The sequence below is a fragment of the Mytilus trossulus genome, chromosome 6 (genome assembly GCF_036588685.1).
Source record: "Mytilus trossulus isolate FHL-02 chromosome 6, PNRI_Mtr1.1.1.hap1, whole genome shotgun sequence".
NCBI classification, from domain to species: domain Eukaryota; kingdom Metazoa; phylum Mollusca; class Bivalvia; order Mytilida; family Mytilidae; genus Mytilus; species Mytilus trossulus.
In genome coordinates, this window is record NC_086378.1 from 62147544 (window position 1) to 62163866 (window position 16323).

General features: G+C 30.9%; 1 protein-coding gene across 1 annotated transcript; it reads left to right on the forward strand.

The window, feature by feature from the left end:
• The first annotated feature begins 4511 nt into the window (after nucleotides 1-4511).
• Nucleotides 4512-6019, forward strand: LOC134723625 (uncharacterized). Its single transcript, XM_063587186.1, has 3 exons — nucleotides 4512-4589; nucleotides 5043-5129; nucleotides 5499-6019. Exons 2-3 carry the CDS (start codon nucleotides 5069-5071, stop codon nucleotides 5861-5863), a joined length of 426 nt encoding a protein of 141 aa, XP_063443256.1. The 5' UTR covers nucleotides 4512-4589; nucleotides 5043-5068; the 3' UTR covers nucleotides 5864-6019.
• The last annotated feature ends 10304 nt before the right edge of the window (nucleotides 6020-16323 follow it).

Genomic DNA, 16323 nt, shown 5'->3' on the forward strand with positions numbered 1-16323 from the left:
CATATATACTTAAAATACGATAAAAAAAAAGTCATGTCTTTTTCAGGATCATGTAGTATGGAATGTTATCGAGATATGGTTTTGGTGGATGGATGTTCATGAAGGACCTGTAGTACAAAGTATATCACTGGATTTAGCTCTTTGTCTAAGTGTATTATTAAAGTACTTTGCTTTGAGCTCAGTTCATTGTTATGCAATTCATTCTTTGTAAAATTAAGATTTGACAGACAACTCTCATGGACAAGGATTTGTCAAAGTAGTATCACCTCTATGTACAATGTAAGTATTCGGGAGATAAAAGCATTCTATTTTGATTTGAACCAAACATTTAAAAAAAAAAGAAAGTGGGAACAAATTTACCCGACAATGCTACTCCCGCTTCTAGCAATATGATGCTAGGTTGTTTTAATACATCTGTACTGCCTGCTGAAGACTCAGCCCTGAGTGTAAATGGTCCTTCAATTAGGAGGAAAAAATCATAAGGCCTATCTAGTCTAATCGATTTCTTAAACTATATTTCATTGCAGATGTTCAACATTTTTATACAACCACAAAAAATTTTGCGGTCTTAAATTAGTATCCTGTCCGAAAGATGGATGGTTTCCGGATAATAACTTTAGTATAAGTAAATAGAAATCAATAGAATTATCACACAACGTTTATAATCATAAAAGCAAGCTTGGGATTGATTTTGGGAGTTATAGTCCCAAAGGTTTAAGAAATAAGGGGTACACAGGTGCCCAAAACAAGCCTTAATCTAGTGTCAGTATAAAAAGTTGTTTACAAGTATTTCAATTGTTCTGAAATTGTACCACAATGTTTAATACCATAAGTAGAGGGTTGGAATATATTTTGTTGGTTATTGGACAAACAGTCTAATAATTAAGGGCCAAAAACAAACATTTTTGTAAATTCAAGACCCTTAATTGGAGTTATCGTTTTGTACAGAATGGTTGTTGAATTACCTAATACCAATGCTTTATGAAATCTTCTTTGAAAATTGATCTTTGTTCAGTCAACTTAAATCAATGCTATATACAATATACAATGCAATATTCACTTTACTACCAACTAATAAATTAAAGCAGTCATTAATAACCATTCAGTGATTACAAGCACTTTCTAGGGTTATGCCCTTTACAAATGGAAAAATTATACAATTTTTTAGTTTCTGATCTCTTAACTTAAGTTTGTCTCCACTAAATTTTTATACGACCGCAAAAATTAAAAAAAAATCGTCGTATATTGCCATCACGTTGTCGTCGTCCGTATACTTTTAGTTTTCGCACTCTAACTTAAGTAAAAGTGAATAGAAATCTATGAAATTTAAACACATGGTTTATGACCACAAAAGGAAGGTGGGGATTGATTTGGGGAGTTTTGATGCCAACATTTTAGGAATTAGGGGCCAAAAAAGGGCCCAAATAAGCATTATTCTTGGTTTTTGCACAATAACTTTAGTTCAAGTTAATAGAAATCAATGAAATTTTAACATAAGGTTTATGACCAAAAAATGAAGGTTGGTATTGATTTTGGGAGTTGAGGTCCCAACAGCTTAGGAATTAGGGGCAAAAAAGGGGCCCAAATAAGCATTTTTCTTGGTTTTCGCACCATAACTTTAGTTTAAGTAAATAGAAATCTATGAAATTTAAACACAAGGTTTATGACCATAAAAGGAAGATTGGTATTGATTTTGGGAGGTTTGGACCAACCTTCATTTTTTGGTGAAAAAAACACACCCCTGTTTTAGTTATAAAGTGCCGTAACTCAAAAAGTTTAATTCTTATTTTCACCAAAAGGTATACAGATCATTTGACCATCATAAGAAACAACCATATTAAGTTTCATGAAATTTGGATAAGTCGTTCTCAAGTTACGGTGCGACATGTTTACGCCGGACAGACAGACAGACGGACGGACACCGGAAATTGGTATACCATAATACGTCCTGTCAAAATTTTGACGGGCGTATAAAAAAAGATGTTAACTGTGATCTGGAAATTGAGTTCTTTTTACTTTAAATGCAAAAGACCCCTAAATGGCTAACAGATACAATTGCTATAGATAAAATTGACAATGGAAATGGGTAATGTATCAAAGAGACAACAACCCGACCATAGAAAAAAAAACATATAGAGAATAGTCCATGATTAATCATGATATTAAAGAATTCATGAAATTTACACCTATTCTGTCAGTTGAATGGACTACATTGTAGAATGAGATAAGTTATAGAGAGTAAAAAACATAAAGGTTTTTTCCAACAGGTGTGGTGTAAATTAAATCAGTTGGTGTTATTCTCTTAGTGCAACTTGATGAGAATTAACACAGTATGTTTACGTAGTCTCCTCAGACATTGTGATAATGTTGGCTGTCTGGTTATAACTTGTTTTGGGACATGGTGTCTATATCAAAATCGTTAGTTAGCGAGTGTCACTTGCCTAGGATAAAACCGTGCTAAGATCTAATCTTTATTTTCTGTCGTATTTATTCTTAGGTAAACCAGTTTTTGCAGTTATTTATTTTTGTTTGACCATTTCCAATTTTGGTTTACCATTTACCATTTTGGTTTACCATTTACCATTAACGAAATTTCTAAAAACCGAAAACTGGGACTTGTAATTATAAAATAGGTATAACGTCATTGAACATAAACTGATATAAACAATCCGCAGATATTCCTAATGGAAAAACATAGAACAATAGAAAGTTAGGAATTAACAATGTTTAAACATAGTTATACTAGAAATATATAAAATGAAAAGTCATTATCGGTACAAAAACAAATAAAACTATCACACAATATAAAGGGAAACAAGTTCCATTTCAGGGAACTGATATTTTGTTATACTATTTAAGAAAAACAAGAATGCATGCCATATCATGTTTGGCATTCGGAATTGAATATAATATTCTAAGCGTTTGAGAAAGAAAACAAAAATCACAGGTAACATTTACTAGTCATCAGTGTTGACTACTTTAATGCGAGTGTGAAGAATTCACACAACTTAAATATTGAAATTTGAGGACGTCTGTAAGCCGTCAATCTCAAGTACATGCATTGCCAAACATTCAAATATAAAATTCAATAACAGTTACACATGTTATATGGTTCTTGTTTTAACCACGACACATACATAATTCAAATAATCGTTGGCGACATTGTACTTTTTCCAAAAATGTTGCTTTCCAAAAAATTAATTATAATCATTATTATTACAAATATAATGAGTACTGCAATTTGATAACGCCAATAAGTCGTCAACCTCAAGTACATACATTGCCAAACATTCAAATATAAAATTCTGTAACAATTACACATGTTATATGTTTCTTGTATAATTAACCACGACACATACAAATTTCATATAATCGTTGGCGACATTGTTGCTTTCAAAAATGATAATTATGTACATTATTATTCACAAATATGTTACAGAACATAAAAAAAATATACTCTGTTAATGTAAAAAATCTAGTTAAAAATATTTGTCTTGTTATTTTCTGAAAAAAAAATAATTATTCAATGACATTTTAGGGTACGTTACGGGTACTTTTATGATGTACTACATGTACTATACTGTATTATTTTTTGATGGGTGTATTTAAAGTTGTTCGCACTTATTAATGGTGGTTACACTAAGGTGTGCTCTCTTAAGAAAAGAGAATACCGAAATGAAATGTTCCCTTATTCTTAAATCAACCTAGTTTACAAGTATTTAAACCTTTCAAAATAATTTTAAGAACGTGATCCCTATGATTCAAAAATTGAGAAGTGGTGTAATGCAAACCTCAGTCAGAAAATTAGTTTGTGAACAAAAGTATGTCTCGAATATGAAAACACATTAAACACAGAAACTTGTTTAAAATATAACATATAATTATACAAGATTTATAGGGATGCAACATGTATCTATTCATCTCATATTTTGAATAACTAATACATAAAACAAGTATGGTTTTAAACACAATACATCACAGCAAGTTACATGTATGGATATCTTTGGTATCCAATCGATTTGACCATCCATATTCTGGAACCTGTGTTTCATATGCCGCGTTAATAGAGACACATTTGATATAAAGAAAACAATCATAAGGATAACAAATAATGGCAGAGTAAAGAATATGCTATCAAAGATGCACCGCACGTCATGCACATCTGAAGGAATATATTATGTCATTCATGAAAATGCATTTTAAGAATATTGTGGTAGACAGACTAATCTTATCAGACGAAATAACAACATCGTAACCATATCAAATACAATTCACAAAAAAGAAATTGTAAACCATTATACACGTAGTATTCATCAGTCAGTGAGAGTGGTCAATACCGTAATGGAGGATATCAGTGAACCTTTTAAAATAAACCTAACGATTGAAGACATAATGTTCTCAAATATAATCAACCGCCTACATTATGATGTTGATCAAATTTGCATACAAAACATTAATCAACGTGTTTTTTTTTCAATATGTTGCACAATCTGAATACATTAATTGTTTACATGACTATAAAACTGAATGTTCTTTCGTCCATTACAGGTTCACACAGGAGCATATTAAAAGGAAAGTTTTAAGACCAGGTAAGAGATTTTTTTTTTTATAAAAGCGATTAAAACAAAGTCTTGATATGAACAGTAAAAGGAAAGGACACTATAAACCACTGTAGACTTTGGAATATGTATAAAATATATATTCGATTTGTTTCCAACCATCGTGTATCATGTCAGAGAAATAAAATCCTATATCCATTTTTTTTATTTTCATGCTGAAATTGCTTATGTAACAGTAAATTGAATGCAGTTTTCCTTTACCGTCTTTTGTTCGGTTTCATTTCAAATTTTATATTAAGTAAATAGCAAAAATCTTTGATATTGTTTTAATTTTCAATGAATAACTCATGGTCTCAATTAGTGTGCAAATTTTGTTTTACATAACAATATTTCTATTAGATGATAATGTACAGAAAATTGAATTAACAATTAAATTAATTAATGTTAAATTCATATGTATTATATATTTAATATTTTTTTCAGACACGCTCAACCAACTGTTAATTGAAATGATGATGACCCATATTTTTACATGCATCTTGTTTGTGTTGATGTTTCGTTCAAGTAATGGTAAGCATATACAATTTTTATTAGGATTTTAAGTTATATACATGTCTATGTAAGTTAATAGAAGGACAGTTATTGCTGTTGATATTAGGTTTATTTCAATTAATTTCATTTGGTAAATATTAACAGTAGAGTATGAGATGTATTGATTATAAGAAAGCGATTAAGATAACACTAAATGTTGTTGAATGTATCAATAACATGGAACTTGAGTTTGATCATGCACTGTAATCCATTGACAGGTACAATTGATAGCTGGCTGTAGGATGAATTGTCCTACAGATTGTTTGAGTAATCGATTGTCATTATGAAAAACTGTATATCGATTTATTTGTATACTATTCAGTTCAAATCATTTTAATATATTTACAGCTGCATTTACAGCGACATTACCTTCTGGTAATCATTTTTATCCGCAAAATGGAATCATCAGATACAACCGAATGCTTCTTACGGATAGTGCCTACAATAGCAACTCGGGTGTTTATACTGTTACAACGAATGGTACTTACTCAGTGTCTGTTACCATGATGTCAGGCACTGTCGCGGCTCACCTTACTATGAGAAAGAATTCTGCTATTTATGTGTGGCTATACACTGGAAACGAATATGATATGGCAACCCAAAATGTCAACATGAATCTGGTAATAGGCGATCAGATTTGGATGCAAATGAACAACCAGGCATCGCGTCTCTTTGATGTTTATAACACTTTCAGCGCAGTACGGATACCTTGATGTAATAATACGCTCGGATTCACACCAATAAGCAGTGAATTATATTAAAAAAAATAACCAATACTGTTAGTTTTAGATTTTTCAAACGCAAAGTAAGCTTAAATTTCATTGGATTTGCTGTTATCTATTTCGTGTGTCTTATACCTAAAATAAAGAATATATTCAACATAATTTCTTTTTTAATTATAATAAATTTTATTAGGCCTTCAACATGGTGATCAGCATGCATATATTTCAAACGGATATAAATCCAGATATGGGGAAAAGGTCATAGACGAACAAACGACACACACAACCTATAGATTTAGAACGTTTGACTTTCGATTGGCTAATTAAAGTTGCGTTTCATCCTGGTTGACATACTATATTAAGATTCATTACGATATCATGATGGTGATATATGAAAATGTCCTGTAAAGTATGTATTCGATATGTTTAGTCGTATTTCAAAAGCATGTCCACAAGGTTAAAGTTTGCACCAAACAACAATCAAAACATCTTTGCATTTGCTTTGCGTAAATACATCTGTGTTTTCTTGTTCTTGCTTTCAACCATTAATCTGAGAGACTCCTAACTAGTACATTAGATAATTATGTTCTAACAATTTTTTTTCTAAATGAAAATCAAACATCGAGTGTGTTTATGCAAAAGTCGCGACAGATATCAGCTAGACTTTCAAATTTATAATTCGAATCAAATTGACAACGCAATGGCTAAAAATAAATGGTCATGCAAGGTGAACTTGTATAACTGAAATGCTAAAATAGTTAAGTTAACTGGCCCTTACTTTGCAAACTTAAAAACAATGAACCAAAGTAATGAGAGTTACTAAGTATAAGGATAACACATGAATCACTTTTGCACTCTCCAAATTTGTATAGTTTGATAAAAAAAAATAGACCGATTGTGTTCTAATATCTAAAAATCAAACATCAGTTTTCTTCCAAAACATAAATTTGCAAGCCTTTGAAAATAACACAGAATCTCGCTTTTGTTGATAATGTGTATTGATTTATATATTTTAGTCAGGGACAACTTGGTCTATTCATTAGCTACAGTAGGCTTTCAACTTGTTTCTCAATGGTTATTCATTAATTCTGTTCATGTTTTAATGTCGAGTCTATTCCAACTCATCTGTACAATGTGTTCTTATGATGTCGTTTTATTCCAACACTGTCTTTGATTAATGGAGTATGCAGTGCTCAAAAACATGTCTAACCCTGTCATAACATGAATAGGTCTATAACAAGTTTCAAGTCAGTAGCTGTTAAAAAATTGATTGATTTTGTTTTCTGTTTGTCCTAATTGTTTTTTTCATTTATTGTCTTAACATAAATCTGGCTCTTGAGTTTCTCGTTTGAATTTTGTAACATGTTTTTTATCTGAAAAGTTTTGACCAGTGATATCATGATATATGTAATGCATGTTACTAATCATTGAACTCCGTGTGTTTCATGTGTTTTAAGTGTGTTTTTTTTTAATAGATCATGGTTTGACTGCTAAGCTTTCGAACAAATGACTCCCCAAGGTTTAGGAAGTACCCCTACCAAGATGTCAGTTATATGAAAACCCTATTGTATGATTTCCAATGAGACAACTTTTCATCACACGAGACAACATGAAACGGAACATTATACCTATAGTTCACTGTACAACCTTCAACATTGAGCAAAACCCACACCGTATAGTCAGCTATAATAGGCCCCGATATGAAAAATGTAAGATAATTCAAACGAGAAAACCAACGGCAAAACCAATGCACAAAACTTGAACGAAAAACTGATAAATCTAGTTAAAATACGCCAGAAACTGTCATAAAAAACATAACATTGTGCAATGCCAATATATAGGTATCGACACATTTAAGATCCATTTAAGTTCACAGTATATAAAAATAATATCAGTTTCGATTTACTGATAACCCTATCAATACTTTTAGCAATAAAAACATTGTTGAATTGGTAACCTTTTAGAATAAGTTTATCTAAAGGATCGGTCGGGAAACCAGGATCGCTTTTACATTTCCAAGCACAGTAAATATCATTACAGTTAAATTGAGGATTTGTGTATGTATTTATAATATAAAATTTTCACACGCTCGTTTTGGGTGTAATTTTCATATTTACCATGAACCTCTGCTGGTGCTGAGTTTGAATCCTGCTGAGGGACGGAGACAAATCTGTTAGCAGAAAATCTAATTCCAACACTATTGGGTATAATTTTCAGAATGTAATATAAATTTTCTGTTTACAAAACTTTGAATTATTAAAAAAACTAAGGATTTTCTTACCCCAGGAGTAGATTACCTTAGCCGTATTTGGCACAACTTTTTGGAATTTTGGGTCCTCAATGCTCTTCAACTTTGTATTTGTTTGGCTTTTTAACTATTTTGATCTGAGCGTCACTGATGAGTCTTATGTAGACGAAACGCGCGTCTGGCGTATAAAATTATAATCCTGGTACTTTTGAAAACTATTTACACCACTGGGTCGATGCCACTGCTGATGGACGTTTCGTCCCCGAGGGTATCACCAGCCCAGTAGTCAGCACTTCGGTGTTGACATGAATATCAATTATATGGTCAGTTTTATAAATTTTCTGTTTACAAAACTTTGAATTATTAAAAAAACTAAGGATTTTCTTACCCCAGGAGTAGATTACCTTAGCCGTATTTGGCACAACTTTTTGGAAATTTGGGTCATCAATGCTCTTCAACTTTGTACTTATTTGGCTTAATTACTATTTTAATCTGAGCGTCGCTGATGAGTCTTATGTAGAAGAAACGCGCGTCTGACGTATTAAACTATATCCTGGAACCTTTGATGACTAGTAAAAGAGGGATCAAAGATACCAGAGGGACAGTCAAACTCATTAAACGAAAATAAACTGACAATGCCATGGCTAAAAATGAAAACGACAAACAGAGAAACAATAGAACACATGCCACAACATCAAAAACTAAAGAATAAACAACATAAACCAAATCAAAACATAGGGAAGGTCTCAGGTGCTCTGCAAGGTTAAGCAGATCCTGCTCCGCATGTGGCACCCATCGTATTGCGTATGTGATTACAAATACAGTAAACCAAAAAATGTAGTCTTATTCGGTAGATCACATTCCTTTTGTTTTTTTTTCTTTTCTCCTTTCCAGTTTTCAGCATTTATTTCTCAAATAATCATACATTTCACCTCAAAATAACTTTACTATGAATACTAATAACTAAAGGACTACACAAAACGCTAATAAGATAAAGTGTGCTATCTTCTTTAAGTCATACGTTCAAAGTATGTAACCATAAGTCATTTATTTATTCTTTTCATGCTTTAAGTGTTTTATTTTATATCTTTGGATTCCTTTTTATATATTTTCTTTGAGCAAACTAAAGTAACTGGGAGATTTTTAGTTGCCTCTTCTTTAGCCGTTCAGATGGATTAGAAATGTTTCAAATTAGGAAGATTTATTAGGGAAAATTTGATATATTCGAATTTGCTCTTAATAAAAACTGTTATTGCAAGTAGTTGCAGGTTGAGTGTTAGGCGATCTAAATTGACTAGCTATATAGGCTATAGCGCTTTTTTGTAAGAGTAGGGTGATTAGTAAAACTTGCGTTTATAATAAATGCACTGCGATATAACAGTTTTTGCGGACCAGGTTTAATGTATGTCTCGGCATGTATGTTTTTGTTGTCTTACTATGGACAACACAATTATTATTTTTATTTAAATATTTCTGTATTCCATGACTGTATGCCTTTCACCAAAAGTATTGTAATTTACCTGTGTATATTCTTTAGTTAGGCGGTACTAGATTATAGTTGTCTTTCTCATATTGATTCAAAACATCTGACCTATTGTATTATTGATTTTGTATCTGTATTGTTTCAACATAAATCGTTCAGTGTTTGTTTACCTGTTTGTGTGTATGTCTTTTGAATGAATTAACCATTTCAATGGATATTTTTAGTGTCCTAGCCCAATTTTGTTCTAGGTAGGGACCCTGTGACGAGCAGCACAGACACGGGGCAGCTCACTTTTGTAAACAATTACAGGATGATGATCAGTAGCTGAGCATCAACTTGGTATACAATTAACATGGGGATCTGACTGCCATACAGAAAGGCCGATCCATTCATGTATCAGTAATTCGTCATATAATAAACCAACTTTGACCACAAAATTGACAACTTATGAAGGTATGTAAATAAATATCAAACCGGTGAGAATCTAGGTTTGTTATTTCATCTGTTTTGACATGCAGGACTGTCTGCACATTGATTCTGGACAGTTTTTCGCAATTACATATATATGTGGTCATGAAACATTAAAATGTCTGTTTGTTTAATGTTTTCTGACCCCAATATATATGTTAATATCTGTATTGTCTAAATTGTTTGTTGTCTTTATGTTTTTTCAGTAGATTTTATAAAAAAAAAAAATACAAATTGATTTTATCTGATTTTTGGATCGATGTTTTACTTTTGCTACACTGTATATCTTAATAGAATCAATGAAAGATAATGTTCGTGTTATTTCAAAATAAATGCACTAAGTATAATATGTATGAAATATCTTAACGCATGCACTATTTGAAAATAAATATCGGACAACTGAGTTGGCATATTTGGGAATTGCTGTGAACACCGTGATTATATTTATTCAAAAACTATTTTCAACGAAAGCCAAAAGACAATCAAAGAAAACATTTTTTTGTAATAAGGTTATCTTCCAATACAAGTGTTTCGCCACCCATCGATTCAATCTCTTTCAAACAACTTTCAAATCGATTTTTACACAAACAGCGTATTTGTCCGCCTATATTTTGTAATAATCTCATTTTAAATATATATACAGTAATACTCAGATCCACGTCTAGTCTCTAATCGACGTCCGTTGCTCAAATGGACGTTTAAATCTGACGTCACAATAAAATATCATTATAAACCGGTTGCCAATTTTGTGCATATCTAGTCGACGTCCTTTTTTTGGTTACTCTAATCGACGTCTAATTTCTAGCTACTCTAATCAATGTCCGTTTTGGACACATATTACAAAATTGACTAGAACCGACAGTAGTCGAACTCTTTACAGCTTTAAACAAATAATGTGTGACAAATAGGAATTTAAAGAACTATAACATAATAGACTAAATATGTAAACAGGTTGTGATATCATTTTTTGTATTATCATGAGATTACATGAAAATAAGGAGATGTAATCTGACATGAATAATGTGAACAATTCAAATTAGAGTATTTATGGTCTAATTTATAAAACAAAATCTGAAAACAAATATGACAGACATAAACTATCGAAAGCCACAGCACTACAGGCCCATAGAGAATATAACGGGTTTAAGGTGGTATGGGAGTCTAAAATAAAAATGATAGAATTTGTTCATACTTTGCCAAAACGTAGTATTTATTGATATATGTTGAAAAATATAATAAAAATGATAGGTCACCGCATTTTTTCAAGCTGCAGGACGTGACAAAATGACAAATTTTGTATGGATTGTACAGGAAAAAACACCATTTTGTGATTAGATACTAAACAAATTGATAGAATTGTTAAATACTTAAGGAAATGATAGCTTTCAGACAATGCTTTGAGAATATCAAAAGAAAAGAAAGGGTCACCGTACGTTTTCCCCCGCTAAAATTCAAAATAGGAATATTCCATGTAGAATCCTTCAGAAAATTCACTGCTTAAGAGTAACCTCCCCTTAAAATGTCAATTTAAAAAAAACAAAAAAACAACCAAAAATAAATAATATTTGCAAAAATATTAATATTTATAAGTTATATTCTTATAAATTGGTTCTTTTAAATGAAAATTCACATTAGATATCTGCATTATTGCATCAAATTTTGCTAACTTAACTGAAAATCTGGACCTTTGGTTCTCTGTTTTTTACAATCCAAGATGGAAGAAGACACCCATACCACCTTAAACATGTGTATGTGCACTCAACATACATGTACTACAGTTGTGTAACAACACAACATAAAAAAATGCAAATTGTTTGCGTATATGTTTCATCCCAGGTGTAAAACTCAGAAATTTGTTGTAAAATATCTTACAGAGTTCACAATGCAATACTCTAAAACAATCAGCTGTACTTCTTTATTTTGTCTATAGTTGAAGATTGAATAATGCACTCTAGATGTGGTTTGGTGTGTTTGATTTTTTTCGATCAATAGGTTGCTTCCTACTTGACATCCACGTACATATTCTATGTAGATCAATTCGATTAACCTTTTATCAAGATAAACTTGTACATGCATGATACATATTTTGGGCAAAAAAATGATATGGAAAGTATGTATAAATGTTTAAACCCTACAACACATGAACATGTGTTTGTGTAAACAATTAAGTCCAGCAATTTACCATTTATTGATATTTTACATCGATTAAAGACGACTACAATCAATCGAGCGTTGTAAATACATGCTCACATCGCACGTCGATTAGACTTATCAAAATATTACAGTAAAATCAGTTTAATGTCATAATAAGAGGAAAATTGTCCATACGAAGATGTTTTACTAAGTGTTTAGAAACAAGTCACATATCAGTTATTCCTAGGAAAAAATAACAAATAAATAGACATACACCCTTACAACTTCACCCTGTGTCGAGAAATTGCATTACTAACAAGGGATACAACAGTATCTATAATTTTAAATTGTGGATTTCTCGTTAAAAAAATCTGTATTATTGCTTGTATACAAATATCATGTAAAACCTTGCAATGAAAGAGGGACGAAAGATGACTCATCAATCGAAAATAAACTGACAACGCCATTGCTAAAAATTAAAAAGACAAACAGACAAACAATAGAACACACGAAACAACATAGGAAAATAAAGAATAAGCAAAACGAACCCCATAAAAAACTTAGAGTGATCTCAGATGCTCCGGAATGGTAAGCAGATCATGTGTCATATGTTGCATCCGTCTCGTTTCTCATGTTAGAATAAATCCGGTAAATAGTCTAATTCGATAGGTCACATTCAAGAAAGTGATGGGGATTAACGGTTTTTCAGAATAAAATGCATAGTGTATACGTGAAAATAACATCGTAAATATAAGTTGAGTATCAATATATGTATAAAGAAACTTACTCCTGTATAGAAAAAGTTTTGTTCTAGAACAGAGAAATATTAGCAGAATCAAAAACATCAATTCAAACTACAATTAGCACTTTGTGAGGATCGATCTGAGTCGAATGTAAAACAAGTTTGTGGAATAGAGATAAAGGTTCTTGGCGTGTAAGGGAGAAAAAAAAACAAGAAACAGACACAATTATCCAGTCAGTGTAAGATATCTTAAATTTAAAGTGAATCATGTAAAGTTAACATGATTATACTAGCCAAGGTTAATTAGGCTTTATCTTGAATACACTCATTGAAAAATATTCAAATACCAAAATTTATAAAAGTATATATTATTTTTTTTACTAAAATATACACATAACTATTAACATTTAACATGTTTAAGACATTGTACTTTTCAAATATTTTTGCAGAACAAGAATTAATAATCATCATTATTATTCACAAATATGTTACAGAAAATGTAAATAGTTGTACCAAGTACATGTAATTTTTTTCAGTTGTACATATTTTTGTCAGGATATTAACGTCCAAAAAGTCAATGACATTTTTAAGTACTTTATAGGTAAAATGTACTTTTTAAAATGTACTACATGTTCCTCTTTTGTGCATATTTTATAACGTGTTCGAGAATTATTTAAAGAATTATTGAAATTCCGGACCGTTGATTCATGCAATCAAATCATATATTCCTCTTTGTTAAGGTATTTTCATGGGCAGAATAAAAAAATAACATCACATTGATACTGAAGCCAGAGGAAAATTCAATCGTAAAGTCCCTAATTAAATAGAAAAATCTAATGACAAAAGACATCAAACGAATGGACAACTACTTTCATAGTCCTGATTTGGTACGGGCATTTTCAAATGTAGAAAATGTTAGATTGAACCTTGTTTCATAACGCTAAACCTCTGACTTATATGACATCGCTTTCTGTTATATTTACAACGATGCGTGAACAAAAAAGACATAATATATAAAAGTCAAAACATGGGTGCAGCAGTCACCACTGTGTTACTGTGTACAATTGCGACAAATAATTATATATGATGAAGTGTGATTTAAAATGTATCTTTTCATCTATATTCTAAATATCTAACACGTATAACAGGTATTGCTATAAAACAATATCCTCAGCGAGTGTCGTTTATTTATATCGAAGGTTTCCGTATAATTTTACCATCCATGTACAAGGATTTGCATGTATATATTCGATATTTAAAGTTAAAATCGTACAGGTTTAAAATAACAAACAATTAGGTATAACAGTAATGAAAGTGTTGTTTATTGCTAAAAGTTCTTATTTTGCTGTGAATGTATTAATTTTCCGTCACGGAAGGAGGCTTTATGTCGTTTCCTGTTTATTCATATCTGATGATGTTTTAAATAACAACAATGTTTTGTCCATATCAATCATGACAATCAAAAAAATCAGATTTGAAGAAAAAAATTGAAGTTATGTATAAAATTATCTTTTTACCAAAAAAAACCTGATTTTCGTCTAATGTGTATTCTGTTTGTAAAAATTAACTACCAGTCAGATGAATCAATTCATTCGTACATTTTTTTCTGATTTATGTGTATATTACATAAAGAAGGGCATATGTTTTTCATTACTTCTCTTTGTTTGCGAGTTTAAAGAATCTCTATCATATGCATACTTTCTTTCATTATTTAGAATATATTTACAACAGCTTTTTCAAAAATCCTATTGATTTCTTGTTCACATACATAGTATTTATAAATTAAGTTTATTATCCATGAATTTTCTGTATTGAATTTCTGATAATGGTGAATCATTTAGTGTTCATTGATTAACAACGTGCAACCTAACTGATATATACAAAAAAACACTAATTAAGCAATAATTTCGTAATTGTTTTATTCCCGATTTAGGCATTTTATTTATCATGAAGGCATATATTACATTTAATTTTAGAAATTTGACGGAGATTTGTCTCATTGGCACTCACACCACATCTTCCTATATCTATATAATTTACCTTATTAGCATGATCAGTTCAAACTATTGCCTCGGAGACCTAGTGGTCTAGGAAGAAAGTACTGTAATCAGAAGCCAGTCAACATTAAGATTGTGATTTCGAATCCCGCACGAGCTGGTGCACTCGACTCAAATCTTAATTTACTATGATTGTCAGTTTCCTTATCGAATGTCGGTGGTTTTCTATGGATTCCGCCACCAATAAAATCTGGATTAAAAGTGACGTTAAAACACAAAAAATCAAATCGTGGAAACAAGTTTGTCCTTAATATAATGTTCTAGGTAATTAAAGAAGTACGTTCGAAAAGGCACAATATTGCCTCTCGTTTTTTAACTTATTTTCAAACGGGAATTTAACTACAATGTTATCTATGATGTATCATAGTTTTAACATATTGTTAATGTTCATACCCCATGCCTTAACAGTAACCATGCAAACGTATCATCAAACAATGATTGCAGATAAAGTATCTTAAAAATTGAATAATTGTTTTACATTTTAAAGAACAGTATGTTTATATCAATTTAAATGATGTGTATATGTTATACATTATTCTTAATATCATTTTTTTTTCAGCTGGATTAACTGACTATTTTGTTATTGAAAGACTCTGTTTTTACAAATAATACGCTAACAAAATCATTCGGTGTTTGTTGTTTTATTTTATTTCGTATCATTTATCTGAAACAAAAATCATATTGCGTGAAGGTTCTTTGTTTTTTTATTTTCATTTTGGTATATGACATTGAGGAAGAACAAATAAAGAGACAACTACATGATCCAAGAACAAGAAACAGCTGAATGTCAACTACGGGTCTTCATTTTATCAGTGCTCAAACAATGGTTATAGGTATATATCTGAGATGGTAATAAATAAATATGATAGGAATTATTTTATGAGAAAAACACAACATATACAACCTTTAAATTTGAACCTTTGGAATGCAATTGGTTAATTATTAGTTGCATATAAATACAGTACCAAGGTGGAAATATAACATTAAGATTTATTTCAATAACAAACTAATATTATATCAAAATTCCTTGTTTGTTATGTATTCGATATGTTTATTCGTGTTTTAAAAATAAAGATACAAAGGCTATGAGGTATCAATCAATGACATAACATAACCATATATAGATATAGGAAGATGTGGTATGAGTGACAATAAGACAACTTTCCATCCAAATACCAATTTATAAAAGTAAACCACCATTAGAGGTCAAGGTACGGCCATCAACACGGACACAGATCCTAGTATGCTTACGCCGAACAACAAGCTATAAAGGGTCCCATAATTAGTAGTGTAAAACCATTCAAACAGGAAATCCAGCAT

Coding starts and splice junctions, on each gene's coding strand:
- LOC134723625 (XM_063587186.1), top strand. CDS start 5,069: ATGATGATGACCCATATTTTTACATGCATCTTGTTTGTGTTGATGTTT. Junction 5,130..5,498: donor GATGTTTCGTTCAAGTAATG/GTAAGCATATAC, acceptor ATATATTTACAG/CTGCATTTACAGCGACATTA.